The sequence below is a fragment of the Chiloscyllium punctatum genome, chromosome 7, assembly GCF_047496795.1.
Source record: "Chiloscyllium punctatum isolate Juve2018m chromosome 7, sChiPun1.3, whole genome shotgun sequence".
NCBI lineage: Eukaryota > Metazoa > Chordata > Chondrichthyes > Orectolobiformes > Hemiscylliidae > Chiloscyllium > Chiloscyllium punctatum.
This window is the reverse complement of record NC_092745.1, coordinates 59,813,458-59,836,729: the sequence shown is the minus strand read 5'-3', so window position 1 is coordinate 59,836,729 and position 23,272 is coordinate 59,813,458. Positions and strand designations below refer to the sequence as shown.

General features: G+C 41.1%; 1 protein-coding gene across 3 annotated transcripts in view; it reads right to left on the bottom strand.

The window, feature by feature from the left end:
* Window positions 1-23,272, bottom strand: part of LOC140479695 (uncharacterized) — a 65,439-nt gene that overhangs the window by 12,161 nt on the left and 30,006 nt on the right. For 2 of the 3 annotated variants that reach the window (XR_011961099.1, XM_072573718.1), the window contains exons 9-16: window positions 22,425-22,590; window positions 21,107-21,257; window positions 17,531-17,623; window positions 13,036-13,200; window positions 10,113-10,269; window positions 7,074-7,168; window positions 4,330-4,500; window positions 2,221-2,346 (exon numbers count right to left, since the gene is read on the bottom strand). Coding sequence is in view for 2 of the 3 variants with exons in the window: in XM_072573718.1 (XP_072429819.1) it covers window positions 2,221-2,346; window positions 4,330-4,500; window positions 7,074-7,168; window positions 10,113-10,269; window positions 13,036-13,200; window positions 17,531-17,623; window positions 21,107-21,257; window positions 22,425-22,590 (1,124 nt within the window). In the remaining variant the exon portion in view is untranslated. The remainder of the gene's footprint in view (window positions 1-2,220; window positions 2,347-4,329; window positions 4,501-7,073; window positions 7,169-10,112; window positions 10,270-13,035; window positions 13,201-17,530; window positions 17,624-21,106; window positions 21,258-22,424; window positions 22,591-23,272) is intronic. The other variant, XM_072573719.1, reaches the window with a different exon arrangement.

Genomic DNA, 23,272 nt, shown 5'->3' with positions numbered 1-23,272 from the left:
TTCTACAGTCCTTGTCGATATATGATGGAGATAGAACTAGTTTTTTGACAATTTCTTAGTCTACAACAGATGTAGACATAATGGAAAAAAATCCCCAGTGGCAGAAAAAATTAGGAACCATCACTTTTAAAGTCACCTATCTCCAACTGAGCACGCTATACTTACCATATGTCATTTCCCAATTTACTTTAATCTGTCATGTAAAATATAACTCATCAAACCTCCTTGACAGCACCCTCCAAAAGTCACACGCTCTGTACAAACAAGTCTGTATTTCAAGGAGGTGTTTATTTAAGCAAAAAGGTGATGAAACAAAGGAAGCAGCACTGAACACTGTCTGAGCAATTTCTCTCTCTCTGTCCTTCAAGAAGAAAAGACTTCTGGTGACAATTCTGATTAAAAATAAACTTCAGGACACTGAAAACTCAAAAAGATAACTGCAATATTCTCTGCTACTGAGAGTGCCTGAAATAATCTAGCCAGCTATAGTCTCAGTTTAGACTTATAAATCACAACAACACCTGAGAAACTTTAAACTGTAAATTCTTTTATCTTCCTTTTGTACTGGACACTATTCCCTTTCAACTTTCCATTTGTGTGTGTGTGTGTGTATCTACATGTGTCTGTATATGTGTGACTGTGTGTGTTTCTGCCTGTATCTGTGTGAGTGTGTGTGTTTGTGTCTGTATCTATATGTGTGTGTGTTTGTGTTCGTCTGTGTGTGTTTGTATACATGTCTGTATGTGTGTGTTTCTGTCTGTCTGTGTGTGTTTGTATACATGTCTGTATGTGTGTGTTTCTGTCTGTCTGTGTGTGTTTGTGTCTGTGTCTATATGTGTGTGTGTTTGTGTTCATCTGTGTGTGTTTGTATACATGTCTCTATGTGTGTGTTTCTGTCTGTCTGTGTGTGTTTGTATACATGTCTGTATGTGTGTGTTTCTGTCTGTCTGTGTGTGTGTACATGTCTGTACATGTGTATGTATGTCTGTATGTGCGTGTGTTTGTCTTTGTGTCTGTGTGTTTGTATACATCTGTATGTGTGTATGTTTGTGTTTGTGTCTGTGTGTGTTTGTATACATGTCTGTATGTGTGTGTGATTTGTGTCAATGTGTGTGTGTTTGTGTCTGTGTGTGCTTGTATACATGTCTGTATGTATGTGTGTTTGTATTTGTGTCTGTGTGTGTGCTTGTGTGCATGTCTATATGTGTGTTTGTGTTTATCTGTGTCTGTGTGTGTGGTTGTGTCTGTATCTGTGTTTGTGTACATGTCTGTATGTGTATTTGCGTTTATCTGTGTCTATGTGTGTGTTTTTGTGCATGTCTGTATGTGTGTGTTTTTGTGCATGTCTGTATGTGTATGTGTTTGATGTTTATCTGTATCTGTGTGTGTTTGCGTGTCTGTATGTGTATGTATCTGTATGTGTGTTTGTGTACATGTCTGTATGTGTGTTTGTGCACATGTCTGTATGTGTGTGTTCGTGTCTGTGTGCATGTGTGTACATGTCTGTATGTGTGTGTGTACATGTCTGCATGTGTGTGTGTGTACATGTCTGTATGTGTGTATGTTTGTGTCTACGTGTATGTGTGAGTATGTGCATATGTGTTTGTGAACAGCATGTGATATCACAGAGGCCACATGCTAAATGTTGCATATTTAATAGTTTTCTCAGGCTAGCAGTTAATACAATTTATCTTTCTTACATTCAAGTAAACCGTATAATTTTCCAGTGAAAACAAAATTTAATTGGAGAGAGATATAGCTGTGTGTGAGAAGGAACTTAAACCACTGTTTCAGTCTAGCAGGGTGGTTGAGAAAAATGAAGCTGATTCAGCCCTTTGGAAAATTTAAATTACATTATCTTCCCTTTTCTGCTGAATACTGCCCCTTTATAACTTTGTATATGTGTGTGTACCTATTTGTGCATATATAGGTATGCATATATATGTGCACCTATGCATATGTGCATAGACATGTGTGACTGTGTATCTATGTGTATGCGCCTGTTTCATACATGTGTGCACATACCTATGTATATGTGTCTGTATGTACATGTGTGAGTATATTCATGTCTTTACCTATGTATATGTCTGTATGTGTACATGTGCATCTATATATGTATGCCTATGTGCTTGTGTTAATGTGTTAATGGATATGTGGTATGAGTACGAGTATACATGTGTGTAACAATAGGGATGTGCTGGCAACACTCAAAATAATTACCTGTTTGAATATCACCCTATCTCGGTCCAAATAATCTGGAACCTTCACATCAGAATTTTGGTATCCTGAATATTTTAGTTGTTGTGCAGTTTCAATGAATCTTCCACAGTAGTCAATCCCAATCACCTAGTGCAAAGAAATAAAGGGCATGTCGTGATATGGAGTGCTTGACATTAATAGCATGCTGAGGAAGTTCTCAATCCCTGCAGCATCTTGGTCAGACACTGGAGGGGAGGACTAGAGGGGGTCTTCACCAATTACACATATTGGGAAGGGGGTGATGATGGTGACAGATTTTGGGAGAAAAGGAAGATGGAAATGAAATGATAGCTTGCAAAGATTTGCTTTTTGAGGAGGGGGTGAGGATTCCAGACTTAAAGGAGAGGGACAATAGATGATGAGACAGAACTATCCAAGATGTCAGCTATATGAGGAAAGGAACCTAACAGTCAGCAGTTCAGGTGGACTAAGGAGGAGGGAACAGGAGGTGGAACTCATGGACAGGATGAGCTCAGAGAGGGTGAGGGAGATAGAACTATGTAAGGTCTGGGCCAGGATATGGCCGTTCTGAAGGAGAGTGGCCCGGTGGGTTTGTGATGTGTGGGTGCGGAAGTGATTGAAACAGTTGATTGAATTGTCTCAATGTTAATGACAAAAACATTTTTGCGGCTTTCACACTTACTGGCAGATGACAGCAGGACCGGATAGTGTTTTATATACTTAGTTAGGTCTTGTGATGAATGGTTAAACCAGTTGGCCACCATATCCTTTCAAATGTGTGTCTCTTAGACTTAAGAAAGCAGAAATGAGGGCAGTATCAGGGGACTGCAGATAGCTGAGAGAGAGAGAGAGAGAGAAAAAGAAAGAGGGAGAAAGAGAGAGGGAGAAAGAAAGAGAGAGGGAGAAAGAGAGAGGGAGAAAGAGGGAGAGAGAGAGAAATAGTTTAATGGGAGCGAGGGCAGCAGATTTTGAGGTGAGATGCTGAGTGATCAGAATCAATAGCTAGACTGCTGGGATTTTGAAAGTGCAGTTGTAAGTGAATTGAGAGATGACAATTTTCTTGGGGCAGGTACAGAAATCTGGATGTGATGGGGGTGGGGCAGTGAACAGAGATGGCCTCATCTGCCATTGATACGAAAGTAGTAGTGAGGCTAAGAAATGAAACGGTCAAGCAAATAACCATGAGTGTGAATTATGAAGTTTACGTGGAGGACGGAGAGATTAGCAAGGACAAGGAGGGCAGTGAACTCAAAGGAGAGGCTACTTGGTTGGGACAGAAGTTGAAATCGCTGAGGATGAGAAATTGCTCAGTGTAGAGGCCAAGGGAGAACATTTGTGAAAATATCTCAGTGAGAAAATGCTGGTAGTACCAGACGGATGGCAGAGAACAAGGATTTTAAATGGAAGTTGAAAGAGATTTGGTGAGATTCTCAAAGGAGGAGAAAGTGCGAGAGGAGTAGAGCAGTCAGGCCATGATGTGGCCTAATGATAGGAGCCTCACACTACGCCCGCAGTCTTGGCATGGCAAGTGGTGGAAGGTATAGGGACGGTTCCATTGAGCAGAAAGGTGTTGTCCCCTCTCAGCCAATTTCTATCAAGACTATAGTATTAATACAATCATCCCCTTGGTAAGTTCTCAATAATGTGGGCCTTGTTCACAAGTGAACAGACATCAAAGAAAGAGACGTCGAGAGGGGAAGTGAGAACTGATTCATTGGCAGAGAGCACAGAGTAAGGACTGAGAGGGCTGAGTTGGATGGAAAGGAGCGAAGCAAGATTAGGTACTGGGCTGGAAGGGCAGCATTGTGGGATGGGACAGAAGGAATCGCTGCTCAGAAAAATTCATGCCGACAAAGGGTGGGATAACAGTTAAGTCTCCCTCTGCTGCTGTAAATTACATTACGTTTGGGCATCAGGAGAGAATACGGTCGGACCCATCTACAATGCTGTAAATGGCTACTTTCTACACCCATGTTTAGAGAATGGTCATGTTCAGATTTATACCTGTAGCCAATAGAAATAGAACAAAATTCAATAACAACAAAAGGAGAAAGAAGGGGAGAATAACATATTTAGAATATAGGTATGTAAGGTCAGTTAAAATGTCACCTTGCAAAACAACTGGGTTAACATGAAGGGGATGAGGCCAGTTCCACTGCCTAGAACAAGGCATGTGCTGCCAGCTAGCTGCTGTTCCTTGATCACCCGATTGCACACTCCATACAACTGGCTGCAGTAACCTGCTTTGCTCAGGTCTCCGTACTCCAGCTCAAGCTGTTCCTGTGTAAAGTACACAGTACAACAAGAATATTTCCACAATATACAAGGAAAAGAACACGGGGAGTTTTATAACCAGGTGAGAACTCCGAGACCCAGCAAACTGCTCCCCTTTATAAAGCTCTTAGCTGAGTAAAGAAAATGTATAAAGTATTTATTTATGATTTTGTTTCAGTCACCTTCCTCTATGTGGAGCACATCTCAGAACACCGCTTATTTTCTCTGGCCACTTCAAAGGCCTTCCATGAAATGTAAGTTTGCTTTCAAATTGAAGCTTTCTGCCTCACGTAAATTCATAATCCTGGTTTCTAATGCGTGCCATGACTGAGACTGCAAATTAACTGGAATCTGCTCCCATTTGGGTGAGTGGTTTGCTTCATGAGACTATGATCCAAAATAAACAGAGTACTCTGTTGCCAGTGGAAATATATAATAAGCTGGTCGTTGCCAATATTATCTGCTCCAGGGTGTGTGGATAAGCTCTACCTTTTCAAAGGAGCTGGACCACCAATCTGTGCACATGTTGGGAAAATATCTCATTCTTTGTTATTGCCAGATCAAATTTTGACTGGATGATTCTGATGTGAGGAGCTATATAAAATAGTTCAGCAAAGTGGACTTGATTATCTTTAAAACTAAGAAGCTTTACTGGATGACCTCAGTGACGTGTTCAAGTTCGTGATGTCGATTGACAATATCGATCCAAAGAAATGCCTAACTTTGGGAAATGTTTTAATACTAAGGACCAAAGTAAAAAGAACAGGTAAGTGGAGAGTCAAAAAAAAATCTTTCAGAACTTTCATGTTTCTTGTTCATCAAAAACAAAGTATGTAAATTGATTTGAGCCACACTTGAGACATCCTAGGCCCTGTATCTTCAATGCTAATCCACTGACAGGTTTGATGCCACACAGTGTTCTGACTTGAAATCACATAAAGTTAATTGTTGATATATGCATTTAAATATATCCTTAACTTTCCGTGTGCTGGAAACCTAGTCTCAGCCATTCTGGCAGTCGTGAATAACAAGGTGGATGAAAATACTTCCATACCAAAAAGGACCAATCAATATGGTTCTGCATGAGGGACACAGGTAGAACTATGGCTGTTACGCTATTTCCTTACACATTCAAACAATAACATGGACATTGTCTCAACAGTCCTTCTTTATTGGAAGTGGTTCTGAGCCATAATTAAACGTACTCAAGGTTTATGAGGATGTGGCCTGGTATGGAAGGTGCTAGCTATGAAGAAAGGTTGAGTAGGTTAGGTTTATTTTCAATAGAAAAAAGAAGATTGAGGGGGGACCTGACTGAGGTCTATCAAACCATGAAGGGTATAGACAGGCACGATAGAGACAAGCTTTTTCCCAGGGTGAAGGATTCAATAATGAGAGGTCACGCTTTCAAGGTGAGAGGTGGAAAGTTTAAGGGGGATACACGTGGCAAGTACTTCACACAGAGGGTGATGGGCATTTGGAACGTGTTGCCAGCAGAGGTGGTAGAGGCAGGCACGGTAGATTCATTTAAGATGCGTCTGGATAAATGCATGAGTAGGTGGGAAGCAGAGGGATACAGATGCTTAGGAATTGGGCGACAGGTTTAGACAGTACATTTGGATCGGCTCAGGCTTGGAGGATCGAAGGGCCTGTTTCTGGACTGTAAATTTTCTTTGTTCTTTGTTCAAACATTAATTCTTTGATGTTCAGAGCTTGAACATGTTGTCTTATGCTGATAGTAGTCCCCAGGAAGAAAAATCTTGTTCTATTTATTGATCAGTGGAAAAATAAACAGTTTCTGAGCTTTGCTGACCAGGAAGGTTGCCCTTTGCAACTCGTTTCTGGTTTTGGCTGGACCAATGTAGAGACAGAAGGCACAGTGATGCACTGCTGCTCCTAGTCTGGCCCACACTCTGATGGATTCATTGTCCTGGGCCTTGAGAGATAGGACAAAGCATCTCAGGCCCTTGGGATAGAGAGAAAAAAGACACAGTAATGATTCCTATTCTTGTTCACTGCTCTGTTAAACCTGTTGGAAAGTTTGTTTATTGAGCAAGGATACAGCTTGTTTCTGGTATTCCCCCATTCTCTTTTCCCACAGTTGAATAGCCTGTGGACCATAGCTCATCACTAGACTCAATTATGATGAACAGGTTATGTTGCATTTTACACATCTGAACTATTTCTATGAGGAGTGGAAAAGAAACATCAGAGAAAATAACTGAAGAAGAAAATAGAATATTAGCATGACATTACCCACAGGTTCTATAACACGATTACTGTGAGCCTTGCGTGGAGCATCCACTTTAACAGAAAGCAGCAATTCCAGGATCAAATATGAAAATCTTCATGGTTGACATTGGGATTTAATGTCACAATTATTCATGGGAGTACTATTTTACACATTTTTGATGTACCTCTACTTAATCAATACTATTCAGAATATATTTGATCCAAGTCACTTAATTCATCTTATCCAAAACTTGCGAAAAAAAATCTTTCAGCGAATCTAGATACATCAAACTGTGAAGTAAGCTTATTGAGGCTGCTGGCTTCAGAAAGATGCAGCATTGCCCTACCTGCACAGCAACATCCGTCTCATACCGCAGCTGAGTGTTGGCACTGGGAACGGTGATCATTTGCACAGTCTCCTTGGGAACAGTGATTGAGTTATCTGGTGAAAACACATGTCTCTTCAGTAAAAAAATCCCTTTACTGTGGAAAATGCCTGAAGAGTTCCAATGCAAAGCCTAAAGATGCTTTTCTTGTTTTGCAAACTGTTGAATATCATACAAGATATGACCACAGCGCTCCTAAAGTTAAAGTCACATTTCAGCCATACGGACAATATACTATTAGATTCTTCAGACAGAAGGTTTAAGGCATGATGCAACAACTTTGTTACACTGCCAATTACCTCAGATCATATTTTGATCATTTATTTGCATTATCAATTATCAAATGCGATTGCTTAAACCCTCTAAGATACAAAGCCAACAGTGACACTGTTTTATTCCTCAAATAGGAAATTTAGCACTTGTGGAGGCAAGCAATACTTCCAATGATGCCCCACATCCTCATTTCGAATCTTGCCCTGCACACACTTCAATCAAAGAAGTCTCACATTTTAAAAAGTGATCAGAAACCTAAAGCTACCTTCAATGTTGTTGATATCGTGGGAGCAGCATTCATCTATGTCCACTGGCATGACACCAGTTTGACAACATGAAGGTGAATGTGATGCAAGATTAGGATTTCAACCTGTTTATAACAGTGAAACTGAAGCATCGCATCAGAGCGATTATGTCATATCAGAGACTGAAGAAAAGGACACTAGGTCATGTCCCTGGCAACTAACAAGGTGAGAGTGTAATAAATGACGGAACATCAGGTCATAGTTCAACAGGTCTATTTGAAATCACAAGCTTTCTGAGCTCTGCTCCTTCATCAGGTGAAATGACGCTTCACCTGACAAAGGTGCAATGCTCCAAAAGCTTGTGATTTCAAATAAACCTGTTGGACTATAACCTGGTGTTATGTGATTCTAACTTTGTCCACCCAGTTCAACACTGGCACCTCCACATCAAGGTGAGAGTGTACAAAAATATGAATTGTGATGGGATATCTTTAAGATTTAGAAAATGTTAGCAAGCATTGAAGCAGAATGCAATTTTTCAAGTATTTAAGTTTGTATTTAAATAATGGTCAACAGTATTCAACAGTCTGGTTATCCTAAACCATTGATAGTTAATTACAATAAAAGGGGTTAGGATATGTGTGTGCAGCTGTGTTGTTCATCAACTGTAAATATTGACACTCTAAGGTGACAATGCTGGAGTCACTTTTGTTTCCAATATGTTCAATATTTCCAAGAAATGGTGATGTGATTTGACCCACATGAAGGAAAACGACTGAATTTACTGATGGTACAAAATAATAAGATGAACTTCACTCTAAAACTTGAGCTTCAAACATAATTAAGCAATGAGTCATGACGAAGAATCATAGCCCTGAATTACTTAGGAATACATTGAACTGTTAAGAAATAAGGGTTGTTGTGTTTTCTTTTTGAAGAAAAAGGACATACAAACCAGAGAATGCAATTCAGAGCCTGTCTGGAAAATTGAAAGAGCATGGAATGTTGCCTAGAAGGGTGTCAAAGAATTTCAAAAGCCAAGTCAAAGGAAGAAATACAATGCAAAGCTGAAGCATCTCCAATGAGTTACAAACTAGACTGTGGTCATGATGTGGGGTCACAAAAAGCTGGCTGGGTGTAAGATACAACTGTGTTTTAATTACTAATAAACTCATCCTATCTTTAGCTCAAGAAACCTGGTTAATTTGTCTCCTTTTAAAAGATAAAAACATTGGAATTAGGAGAGGGAAGGGATCCTTTCTTTCAAGTTAATCCTGTTGCAACCAACAAATGGAGCGTTCGAATGAAGAAAGGGAACCAGATCTTTGAGGAAATGTTCTAGTTCAAAGGGTGATAACATACTGGGCAACTTGCCCAGGGACTAGTTAAAACAAAAGATATAGGTGGGCAGGTGGTGTATTTTCAAAGATTAAATAGGGATCAGAGTATACACAGAATGGAAAGATACAGATTATACCAAGCCTGAGGGGTCCAAACACCAAATTCCCTGAAAGTCCAAATGCATATTGATAGTGTGGGTAAAAGGTAGATAGTGGGGGTTTTAATTGGGTATATAATTTAATATTCTGACAATATTGGGCTGTCTGATATTGTTTTGTATGAATCCGATTCACAAGAAAAATACGAAGCCATAGGTATGATGAGAGGCATGAGTTTCTCTAACTATTACCACTTGACTATAGAATGAGATTCATGCAGTTTTATAAAATCAGGATGGATCTGATAATGAATAGAAGAGGTTTGCCCAAACTGTGGAACCAGTGATGGGGGATTACCATTGAAGAGAGTAAGAAAAAGAAAGGTTCTCTGTGCAGAGAGTACTCGGCATGTGTTTTGTGAATGGGAATGGTTATTGCAGAAATCCGTATGCTTCTGAAACAGGACTATACCAGGTTATTGGGGAGAAGGCCGGACGTGAGGTTAGTTTTGGATTGTACCATCAGAAAGCTGGCACAGACGTGATAGGTCCAGCTGGCTTATTCAATACCGTGAACCTCTCAGTTAGAGATTGCCCCAAAACTAAAAGTGCTGTTAAAGCAAACAAATAAATATAACCATTCCTAGTCACCCCACCTCAGGAGCACTGGGAGGCAGCACAGGGGCGTTCATATCTGTAATCTGAGAAAAATATTCAAGCTTATTGATTCCCTTCAGCTTTCTAACTGAGATGCTGTGTTTCGAGTATTTGTGTTAAAGTTTCAAGCTAACAGATCTATATCACTATCCTTAAAAATACACTTCACTGTAATGCTTCATCTTTTCTAAAGAAAATGAGATCAACTCCCTTAAGTTTTTACTTTTAATATACACATTTGGTTTCTAGATGCATTATCATTGTTTTCCTTTCTCCCCACTGAAAGACATTCATGGGATTTGGGACTTTTCTGATTTGGAAGGCATTTTCATGTCAGATGGTGAATGGCCCCAGGTTTAAACAGTGTGGTGATTCTCTTGTCTATACCTGGAGTAATTGTCTCAGCATTCACCACTCTCACTGGAGTTTTCAACAGACCACATGTTCTGACCAAGCGAAAACCCAGGTGTTGGAAAAAGTGCCTCCTGAAGGCAAACCTTGCAAATCGTGATGCCTCGTCTCCTGTCGAGATCCAAGAACCACCCTGTTGACACAATAAAATCAAAGCCAATAATCCCAGCAGGAATGCAATTTTCATCAAATCTTCCTCAGGCTTTCCAAAGGCACAACCAATGAAATGCTGTCGAAATGCCATCACTATTGCAGTGTTAAGCAAATAAGTCAGCCAATTTCAGCACAGTAAGATCCCACAAACTTCAATGACAAAATAACCAGATCATTTTTGTTGGATTAAGGCATATAAATTGGTCAGGCCATCAGGAGATGACTTGTTGGTCTCGGAAAAATGCCAAGTTTGTTTTAAATTTTTATATTGAGTGAATTTGTGATCTTACCTCAACAATCCAAAAGACAGCAACAGTGCAACTCTCCCTCAGTACGGCACCAAAGTATAACCTAGTTTCCATGTGGAGTCTCTGAAGTGGATCTTACATTTCTCAGCAAAGGAGCAAGAATGCTTCCTCTGACCTCATGATAATGTATTGTTTCTGATTCAATAGGCTTCCACATCAAGGCTGAAGGAGTCTTTCCTTTCAAATATCAACTGAATGTCACCAATTTGGTCACTCTGTCATATCCAATTACCTCAGCATAGTCAGTGTGAATCCTTTGCAGTTCCCAAAAATTATCAAGCAAAATTATATTTATCCATCTTCACACTGCTACCACTTAATCTTCTCTCTTCTTGAGCATGTATGATTGTGCACCCAGTGAGGAAAGGAAAGTTCTTAATGAAGAAAAACAGTCTACACCTATTCCTACATCTCCAAATCTGATTTCTGACCAGATATTTACTCAGATCCATATTGAAGGATTTAATCAAGTCAATCTCAGGCATTCCCTTAAATAAAAAACTATGACGGCTTTCAACGCTTTCATTGAGAGATACTTATTACATCTCATAAACTAATATTTGCGTGTTGGAGGGGGAGTGGCTTGTAGGTGTACTGCCCACTCCCACCCTCCCCAGCTCTGTCAGAAGCGAAGTTGACCTTAAACAAAACCAGCAGCCGGCCGCAATGCACTCTGGATAATCTTAAAAAGGACTTCTGCCCTTCAGAGAAAGGATGCCCCACCTTCAAGAGCTGCTGGCGAATTAGTACAGAACCGAGTAGTGTACAAGTAATCTCTGGGAAGAATGGATAAGACCATATGACCATAAGACATAGGAGCAAAAATTAGGATATTCAGCCCATCAAGTCTGCCCCGCCATTCAATCATGGCTGATAAATTTCTCGACCCCATTCTCCCACTTTCTCTACATAACCCTTGGTTCCCTTGATAGTCAAGAATCTATCTATTTCAGTCTTAAATATACTTAATGACCTATGCTCCATAGCCTTCTGAGGCTGTGAATTCCATAGATTCACCACTCTCTGGCTGAAGACATTTGTCCTTGTCTCCGTTGCAAAAGGTTTTCACTTTACTCTAAGGCCGTGCCCACGGGTCCTAGTCTTTCCTACCAATGGAAACATCTTCCCAACATCTACTCTGCCCAGGTTATTCAGTATTCAGTACGTTTCAATTAGATCCTCCCTCATCCTTCTAAACTTCATCGAGTATAAACCCAGAGTCCTCAAATGTTCCTCATATGTTAAGCTTTTCATTCCTAGGACCATTCTTGTGAACCTCCTCTGAACATGCTCCAGGGTGGGTACTTCCTTCCTGAGATATTGGGCCCAAAACTGCACTCCATACTCCAAATGTGACCTGACCAGAGCCTTATACAGCCTCAGGAGTACATCCTTGCTTTTATATTCACTGGCCACTTGGGAAAGGTAATCTGAACTTTTAGACAGACACAGAGCAGGAAATCTAGGGTTGAATACAAAGGACGATGATGGGCTTTGCTGGTTAGCATATAATGGCAGGAGGTGGATTGATGGCTGAAGGACCTCAGTAGGCCAAAGGGTGAGCAGCACCTTAACCAGCTCCATCTTGCCGGTCTGAGTCAGGGGTTGACAGGAAGGCCATCTGGTCAATAGGAAGATGGTGCAGTAACAGAAAGATGGAGCTGGGGATGGGGAGGAGGTGGATAGGATGGCGACAAGTGGATGGGAAGGAGGTGGGTGGGAAGGAGATGGGTGGGAAGGAGGTGGACAGGAAGGAGGTTAATGGGAAGGCTGGGCATGGGGGTGGTGAATATTGGAAGACTCCTTTGCTCACTGATTTGCCATTAATTTAGATGGGAAAGCTAAAAAAAAAACTCTAGGAAAACTGGGATTTATGCAGTCTTTTTCAACAGCTCCTCATAAAAGTCCTGGCCATTGATCTGGAAAACTCCCATGAAGGGCATTTCTTTAACATGTAGAAAACACTGGCAGCCATTTCAAGAGAAAGTAAAGACTTATCAGTGTGATCTTGAAGGATGGAAGCTGAGGGGAGGAATTGCTGGGTTAGGGACAGCTGCATCTATCTTTCTGGAGACTAGAGGTACACGTCTGCTTTTCCTCACTTTACACAAATGCAAATCACAGTCCAGATGGGATGCTTTTCCAGCTGCAAAGATAGTGTGGGTCAAATTCTCTATCACCAGAGCTGCGGGAACTTCCCTCATTCAGATCCTGGGGGAAAGTGTATCACACTCTCAATGACATAATTCGGAACTAACTTGTACCAGCCTGCCTCAGATTGCCCACCAGCAAGACCTTGCAGGTTACCATTGTAAAGGACCCCGAGCTGGTAAGTCACCTTCTGGTTGTTCTGAAGCTTCCCCCCTGCACAGTTCCTGCTCAGTGAGCTGAACAAGATGAATCCGACCAATATAGGAAAAGTATTGCGTGGAATATACCAGAATCATTGTATGCTGTCCATCAAAGCAGGGGCTGGAGAAGTCATCATACAGGTACGTGGTATCAAATCCTGGAAGACCGTTAAAATGATCTTCTATCCATACCCAGACATTGCCGAACACATCATGAAAACCTGTTTCATTGGGTGGATACATAGTCACGGGCTGCAGAGGACATAAAGGAGAACAATGTACATTGAATGCCAAATTGTGTTTTCAACTCTAATCATTACTACAGTAAAGCTCTCAAGGCACTAGAAAAGATCAACCAAATTGATTTCTACTTCAAGCAGCTGAAAATTTGACTGGTGATGAAGAGTTTAGGATAGATTACACTGGAGAAAAGAAGATTCAGTGGAAGTATTATGTAAATTGCCTAGATTTTTAAAGGGTTAGGCAAATGTCCTCTGGTAATATGCTCATAATTGCCAAAACATGACACCAAGAGATTGCACCTTTGGATTAAGAGAGAAGCTACACAGACGAATTAAATTGTATTATTTTGAACAGAGGATATCAAAGTGAGCGTCAGATCAGCCTAGGGTCATGCGCTTTAAAACAATTGAAGAGACCATAGGCAGATAGGTATTACAGTGACCAATTGAGGGTGATTTATTCTGGGTTAGAAGTCGGGACTGCAGAATCCTTGCCTATTGCAATACTTCCAAGGGAAGTTAACTGTCACCCACAAGTATTTTAGGCACAACTACTTTGCCATCAATTCATCACCAGGACTTTTTTGTTAATTCTTTATGAAATAATAACCTAAACAAAATCAGGAATCAGAAAAGATTACTTGACCTCAAAAGACTGTTTCCTTTTTGATGATATTAATTCCACTTTTTCAAAAACTGAACGGTCTGTTTCCATAATGTACATCTCTATGACTCATTGACTCTGTGACTCCAATGTACAATTCTGGTCTCCCTGGTATAACAGGAAGGGTTCAGAAAGGATTCACAAGGATTTTGCCAAAGTTGAAAGGTTTGAGCTATAGGAAGAGGCTGAAAATGCTGGGGCTGGTTTCCCTGGAGCGTCAGAGGCTGAGGGGTGACCTTATGGAGATTTATAAAATCATGAGAGGCATGGATAGAGTAAATAGACAAATTCTTTTCCCTGGGGTGGGAGAGTCTAAAACTAGGGGGCAAAGGTTTAAGGGGAGAGGGACAAGATTTAAAAGAGACCTAAAGAGCAACTTTTTCACGCAGAGGGTGATGCGTGTATGGAATGAGCTGCTAGAGGAAGTGGTGGAGGCTGGTACAATTACAACACTTAAAAAGCACCTGGATGGGTATATGAATAGGAAGAGTTTAGAGGGATGTCGGCCAAATGCTGGTAAATGGGACTAGATTAATGTAGTTGGCATGGACGAGTTGGTCTGAAGGGTCTGTTTCTGTGCTGTACATCTCTATGACTCTCTGACCTGAAGTACCTACAAACAGTATAGTCAGCTAAACATGAGACTAATACCATTACTTTTGAGAAAATTCATGGGTGAACTGACAATGTGTTAGTCAGAATAGAAATTATTCTAAAATGACATTTGTTTTCTTTGGAAGAAGTGGTGTTGTGGTGATAAATTTGAAGTTTGCAAAATTATGACGAAGGAGTGGTGCTCCAAAAGCATTGATAAAAAGTGTCAGTCATAAAGAACAGAAAGCAAGAACTAGTTTAAATGTTTTGAATTTATTTTCCTAATGAATGAAGGAATTGAAATAAAAACAGAATCGTAGAGTCATACAGCACAGAAACTGACCCTTCCATGGAAACAGACCCTTCGGTCCAACTCATCCAAGCCCACCAGACATTCCAATCTGACCTAGTCCCATTTGCCAGCATTTGGCCATATCCCTTTAAACCCTTCCTATTCATTTACCCATTCTGATGCCTTTTAACGGTTAGAATAGTACCTGTCCCCACGACTTGCTCTGGCAGCTCATTCCATACACGAACCACCCTCTGCTTGAAAAAGTTGCTCATTACATCCCTTTTACATTTTTCCCCTCTCACGTCAAATTGGTGCTGTCTAGTTTGGACTCCCCCATCCTAGGAAATGTTGAAGATAGATTAAAGAGGTGGATAGGTGAAGTCCTGTTCAACCAAAGAGACTTTTGTTGTCTACTAGATTTTAAAACTAAATCATATATTGCATTCAATTCTGGTGCCACATTATAGGAAGGAAGGGCTGCGTAGGTTAAGTTATTATATTTTACATTAGGATTAAACCTCGGCACAACATCGTGGGCCAAAGGGCCTGTTCTGTGCTGTACTTTTCTATGTTCTATGTTCTATGTGGAGGACTTGGAGAGGGTTGCAGAAGAGGTTTACCAGGATACTGCCTGGATTAGAGGGTATGAGCTATAAGTAGAGGCTGGAAAAGCTTGGGTTGTTTTCTCTGGAGAGGTAGAGGCTGAGGGGAGGCTTGATAGAATTCTATAAAATTATGAGATACAAAGATAGACAGTCTGAATCTTTTTCCCAGATTTGAAATGTCTAAAACTAGAGGGGGAGAGGTGAGAGGAGGAAAGTTCAAAGGAGATGTGGGGGCAAGTTTTTTTACACGGAGAGTGGTAGGAGTCTGGAACGCATTGCCAGGGGTGGTGTTGGAGGCAGATATATCAAGGGGTTCTTAAGGGACTTTTAGATAAGCATCTAAAGGATGGACCAAGGGTAGGCAGAAGGGGTTAGTTCAATTTGGTGTCATGTTTGGCACAATGTCATAGGCCAAAGGGCCAGTACCTGTGCAGTGCAGTTCTATGTTCTATATTCTTACCAATGTTTTGTCTGCAATGGGTCAATATGGCAATACCTTAATTTCCACTTGGACCCTGCAGCCCTCTGGACTCAATATCAAATTCAATAACTTTAGGGTCTGAACTCCCCCCATGCCCTAGCCCCTACCACACACACCAGTTATCACACAGTCTGCCATTACACACTACCTATTCTTAGCCACTAACGGTCTCTATTAACAGCTATTTATCCTCCCAGCCAGATCATCATTAACTCCTGTGTCTGTCCAATTGTTCTTCTCTCTCTTTGGGCTCTATCTGTACCTATCATTTACTCCTCACCCCCTCCCCCATTCTCTCTTCTGCATATAAACTGACATTTTCCTAGCTACCACCAGTTCTGAGGAACAGTCACTGAACCTTAAATGTTCATTTTTGATTCCGCTTCACAGCTGCTGCCTGACCTGCTTTTCCAGCAACTTCTGCTTTTGTTTCAATATGGCCATAGTGGCTACAGTATGAAGCGAATAATGGAAAAGAGAATTAATACAAAAGAACTAAACCATGTTTTGAAGGGCTGATATTGAGGGGTAAACTCAAGATCAGGACTGGGCAACACTGATTATGGGAAAAAGCACAGCAACAAAGTGGCTTGTGTTTGAAAATACAGAATAAATACAGCACTATGGAAACCAGACAACAGATATAATTTTTAAAAAGTTCCCAAGGTATAAAGCTTTGCTCACCATAGCAAATTGAGATGAATAGAAGAGCAAAGCAAAGGAATCTAAGAAACTGTCAAGGAGAAGGGAAATGGAAAATGACCTGATTATAAAAAATACATTTGGAACAAAATGCTAATGTCTATAAGTATATTCAGAGTAAGCACTATGAACATGAAATACTGAAACTATGCTTTTTATTCACACATGGGATGCAGGCGTCTTTGGCTCGGCCAACATTTGTTGCCCATCTCTAACAACAGTTGAATGTTCTCAAAGGTGACATGATACCAAGTGCGCAAATTAAATGAATTTAAAAATCACACAACACCAGGTTACAGTCCAACAGGTTTATTTGGAAGTACAAGCTTTCAGAGCGCTGCTCCTTTGCAGGTAGCTAGTAGGGCAGGATCATAGGACACAGAATTTATAATAAAATTTCTAAGTGTCATACAGCTGATGTGAAGTATTGAACAAATCTAGATTGCTGTTAAGTCTTTAATCACTTCAGATGGGGATATAGGGTTCAATTGACTAACACCTGACGAAGGAGTGGCGCTCCAAAAGCTTGTACTGCCAAATAAACCTGTTGGACTATAACCTGGTTTTGTGTGATTTTTAACTTTGTCCACCCCAGTCCAACTGGCATCCCCATATCAAATGAAATGAATTCTTGTTTGTATTCACAGTAGAGACCACAGACCATCTTCTCAGTCACAGCAACTGAGTTTCCGGTGTGGGGAAGATGGTAGCGACCCAGTACAAAGCCTGGCAACATTTTGAAGCTGATTTTTGAACCTTGTGTCTCTTCATGTCACAATTTGAATCCTCTGGGAATTAGCAGAAATCCAAATGTATCATGAATTCTGACATTTGACAAGTATATTGGTGAGCTCCATTTTCCTTAGGTATTGAGTGAAACACATTCAACAGTTTAATTTAGGGTCACTAACATGTTGCCATTTTCAAGACATCTTAAATATGTCCTCAGCATCCCTAAGAGGTAATAGCACAAATTTAAATGGAATAAATATCACTTACCGTCGGAGAGCCGAAAGCCAGGTTGATGTTACTTTTCTCCTTTAAATCATCACAAAATATCGGATCAGACATAATGCCATCTCCCAAAGGCTTCTGTGAAAAGCAGATTAGATGGATGTTGTCATCAGGATGACAACCACCTGTATACCGAGTCACTATTCAGGTGAATGTGCAAATATAAAAGTAGGTACATGGGAACACAACAAACAGCACATTCCCCTCCAAGCCACTCACCATCCTGATTTGGAAATTTATCGCCGTTCCTTCACTGTCACTGCATCAAAATCCTGGAATTCCCTCCCTAATGGCATCATAGGTCAACCTTCAACAGGTGGACTGCAGCGGCACAAGAGGGCAGTTCACCATCACCTTCTCAAGGGCAACTAGGGATGGGCAATAAGTGCTGGCCAACCAGCAACACCCATGTCCCATGAGTCAATTTTTAAAAAATGTATTGAAGTGAGGTCATTGTGATAATTTTAACATTGGTTGACAGATCAGCTTTCTGTTATGACTTGTGTTCACAATCACCCAAAGTTACAATCACCCCAGTGACACCCATCCAATGTGATTCAGACTATTGTGAGAGCTGTCCAAAATGTGATGTGGGTTGTTATGTAAAGGCAAAAGGTTATATTCAAGGGAACATATGGGCTATATTTAGACAATGACGATCACATTGCTAAGACACTTTTCAACATGAAACTGAGCACAAAGACTGAGAAAGACCCATGTTTAATTCCTGGAATGTTAGCTCGTCTTAGCCGGGTCACTGAGAAGAGCATTAATCTGCTCACTATAGAAAATGTGCTCAATTTGGAAAAAAATCAATTGGTTCCCACTCCTGCAGAATGGAGACCCTCCTGTTGGAAGAGTTTTGTTTGATCACAGAATATAAATGTGGTTGGGTTTGTCAATGAGGCCATCTATGGAGTCTACTGTTCAAGTTAGACTTATGGACAAAATTTAAATGTCATCCTTGCTGGCATGAAGTAGTGAATATATAAGATCCTTGTTAAATGTAGGAGAGTTTGGAGAATATATTGACATTTCTTGGCTTAGGAAGTCTTAAGTCAGTGATCAGGACTGGTTGGTTGTCAAATTTACATGTTTTACTCAGTTTTCTTATAATCTCCCAAATAGAAGCAAAATGTTCAGCAACGTTCAGCCCACAGTCTGTTTCAAGAAATTTGATAAGCCTTGCTATTTCCAGGCTACTGTAGTATTCATCCATAAGGATGAATACAGCCTCCCAAGATTCCCACGCCAACTAACTGATCCCAGATGTCCACCTTACATTGTGTGTTGACTTGGTTAATAGACTAGTTACTGCTGTCACTAGAATTAGAAAATGGCAGGGCGCAGTGGAGTCAAACATCACCTCAGGGTTTTTCCTGAAGGAGCATTGTGATTCTAAAGGTACAAGCTGCTCTTTCAGACCGCAGCAAAGTGATTTTCTCCTTTGCAAGGCTTTAAAATGAGTTCTGGCACTTTCGTCTGTAGATTGATTTCTGGAAGCCTACTTGCTTACAGTCAGCGTCATACTTGAGCTTCACCCTGTGGTGACAATATGTGAATTTACCTTGACAGAAATTAGGGAAAGGAGTAGGCCATTCGTTCCCTTGAACCTGCTCTGCCATTTGATAAGGTGTTGGTTGATTCAGTTGTGGATTCAACTCTACTTTCTTATCTACCTCCTATAACCTTTGACTGCTTTGTCAAGCAATAATCTGTCTGACTCAGCCTTACAAAATATTCAATTATCCAGCATCCACTACTCTCTGTGGAAAAGAACTTCACACTCTCTCCTCCTCCCAATGGGAGACCCATATCTTTAATCTATGTTTACGGGTTCTCTCAACATCCTTTCAGCATCCATCCATTTGGATTAGAGTGTGGAATATCTAGGGTAATGACCAGGATAGGGAGCATATTCTAATCAAAACCAGGATGCCAATGTGTTCGTTCAGAATAGATTGTGGAGATGAAAGCTTTGTTCACGAACGAACAAGCACGCTAGAGAGAAAAGCAGAAAGGAATGGCAGAATCCAAAGGGCAAGTAGTGAGTGAGTGAGTTGGTTGCTGGGATGGAGGATGGATAGGTAACTCATTAGATGCACCAGGCTAGTTGATGGGCAAATAGGGATAACCGGGCACCCGGAGTTGGTGTTTATAGAAGGCATCAGTTGGTGACAGAATGAGTCATACAGAGAATTCTAAGAAAGGCCCAGGGCATAGTTGTTGCTTTAATCCAAACAGCATTCATGTCTGGGATTAGGGCAGGTCAATGAGAAGGCAGATAGTGGTCATGTCCAGATGGGAATTTAAAGATGCACAAAGCACCCAGTAGGAGAGATGTAAATGCTGCCTGATCACTGTGAGGTTGGAAAGAGGGAGGTAATACAGTAAGAACTGAGTGAAGCCAAAAGAAAGGGAGACAGACATAACAGAGAAGCTGCAACCAAACTGTGCACAGAAATAGATACATAGCGAACTCTGATGATACATTCATAGCAGAGATTAGAAGAGTCATGCACTCGGTTTAAACAGGAGATCTTGTCTCAAAAAAATCACAAAGTGTTACACTTGGTACATTGGGTACCCAAGAACCACGATATAACGTTACCATGTCTGATTAACCAACTGTCAGTGCACAGCTGCTAAACTAAAACACTAAAGCACACCACACAGCCAACTCCCAAACTCAACACACACTTTCCTTCCCAATGAGCCGTTTTGCTGTCTTCATGGATAAAGAAAGCAATCTCTGACCTGGCCTGCATCATATAAAGCAACTGGTCTGTCCGAACGCTCCAATGGAGAATTCCCAGTGGAAAACTCCGTTGTGTCTTTATCAAGTAATCCAATCTTTGAAAGCAGACATTGTAAGCAAAAAACAGTAAACCTTGTGAATAATGCATATTGGTTTGACTTGCATTATTGGTCTTTTGCTGACTTTGCTGTTTACAGTTGGAGGAACATTGGCAGATTATCTCCCACTAGTCCCTGCCTCAGTCACAACAGAACTGTCGTGTGGTACCCCTTCTGATACTCGCTTTGATCAATTAACCGCGCACAAATGGAGACAGAATACCGATCATTCTGCTCTCATGCAAGTTTGCTGTAACGCGATTGACGAATTGGGGACAGTGTACTGAACTTTCAGAGGAACTCCATAAGGACAGCTTGAAGAGTTCAGCACTTTTAACACTACGCTTGGAAAATCTCTATTTTTGCAAAAAAAACTATGATTACAAGATATAAACCAAATTGAAACACATTATTGTATCACTGGCATGTAATATCGTTACAATGAAACTAACACAAGGCGACATAGCTTCTTCCCCCAAACACAACATCAAAACTACCATGAAGTTGATCCCCATTAGACATTTTCCTTCATCACAAAGGGAAGACTACAGGAACTGAACAACCCAATGAGCTGAAGGTGGCACTATAACAAAGCTTTGAAATGAAGGTCTTTTTACACGGTGTTCCAGTGATAAGAGAGCATGAAAGTAAATGCTTTTCTAAAACAGACTGTGCCCAAAATCTAAAATGGGTTGGGCTGACTACCTTGCTGCCATCACGCATGAGATGATGCTCAGCTTCTGTTGGGAGACGGTATCCGCTGCCTTTCCAAGTACAAAATGCTTTTGCTTCATGATAGTTGACTTCCACTGGCCAGTCCCAGGGCATTGGGAGGATATCAAACATAGCTCTGTACCTGCAGGAATGAATGCAGATTGAATCTCCCGGAGTCTGACTTAATCTGTTTAACATCTTCTCACCATTTCTTCATTCGCTTCTGAAAGCACTGATTCATTAGAGAACTGGTACCTCATTCAAATGACTATTCTTGTGACAGTAATCAGTACTGGGATAACTGGCTAATTCTCCTCTTCCTGACCTGAGAAACATTAAGGTCAATTCCCACTATTTTAACTGGGTACTGGCAATTTAATTAACCATTCAAGCTAAAATGTGGCCTTTCCTGTCAATCTCCTAAATCACCAAGGTAACTTTTCTGACTGGATGTACAATCAACAAGGAGCTGACCTCATGCACATCCTGTAATGACTATCAGCAATGGTAAGATTTTTGCCTGGGAACAAGTGGAGACAGACAGTGAGCAAATCACGCTTTCAGTGGATACACTGGATTCTGGCCAGGATTCAGTATCTCAATAATAACAATGGGCCAGATTTTCCCCAGGAGTGGGAATCTCACAAAGATTGAAGAGGGGGCTGGTTCTTAGGCCCCTGACAGTGTAGAGTTAGGGTCTGGGGGATGAAATGTCCTAAGGGAGTTAAGAGGTTGGAGAGTGTGAGGCAAGTATGGGATCAGTTTAACAGTTACTCAGGAGTTAGAATATGTATTTAATAGTCCAACTCTTCCTGAATTTTATTTAATTTCCATCAGAACCTTCTGTAGTTTCTGATTTAAAAGGATACGTTCAGATTTTTAAACATTCATTCATGGAATGGCCAGGCCAGCATTAAATACCTATCCCTAATTGCTCAGAAGGCAGTTAAGAGTCAACTACATTGCTGTGGATCTGGAGTCACATATAGGCCAGACCAGGTAAGGACAGCAGTTTCCTTCCTTAAAGGGCACTAGCGAACCAGGTGGGTTCCAGGCAAAGAGGAATTGCCCATTGGAAAATTAAATTTCCTGGACAATTTTCTTGGAGTGTGCTATGATGGAGATTCCTAATGGTCTCCAGATGCATTTCCCACAACCGTCTGACCAGCAGAAAATCTAGGCCACTAAATGGCAATACATGATAATAACTATATCCTTAAGGAGACTAGATAACAATATTTATTGACCTCTGGTTACACAGCACAGATTCGTTCAGGAGTTTTAGATACGCCTGCACTCTTGCAGTTACCTGTACTCTGGCAATTCTTCCTCTTCAATGCCATTCAAACACCATCCATTCTGATTGCCACTTGGAGGTTCTTCTGTGCAGCCTGCTTCTCCACTGGTTTTAGTGGCTTTATCCGGTTGGCAATGTGAGTAACTTGCAAGGGCTGCTCCACAGCCAGACTTACAGCCTATGCAAAGTTAAATGTTAAAGTACTTAACTCCATGGCCCTTACAGTTTATGCCATGAAAGTGATCTTTCTTATCCACCTTTCGCCATTCTCCCTTCATGAGATTGCTAGCCTTTTGACAGAGTGACACAGGACTGGTCCTCACTGTGGAGTGCCAGGATACAGAGAATGCCGCATGGATCAGTTTTTTAAGGCTTCCCAATCCCCATCCTCCAAGTGCCATCCTTGCCAAGATCAGCTCGGTCAGCAAAAACTGAGGATGACAATTGGAAGCCCCTGATCTTATGATTAGGAAACAGTAGCATGATGCTGTCACTGGCTCAGCTATTCGGAAACTGACTGCATTACAGGCAACCTTAAATTATTTGCCCTCCCCATGAGATAAACAGCATTGAAATAACCCGTTGCTACCAGCAGGAATCAGATCTTGTTGGAACATGGAATGTTTTGCTGCAGAAAGTACACGAGATAAAGGCCATTGTGGGTGGCACGGTGGCACAGTGGTTAGCACTGCTGCCTCACAGCGCCAGAGACCCAGGTTCAATTCCCACCTCAGGCGAATCTCTGTGTGGAGTTTGCACATTCTCCTTGTGTCTGCGTGGATTTCTTCTGGGTGCTCTGGTTTCCTCCCACAGTCCAAAAAAAAGTGTGCAGGTTAGGTGAATTGGCCATGTTAAACTGC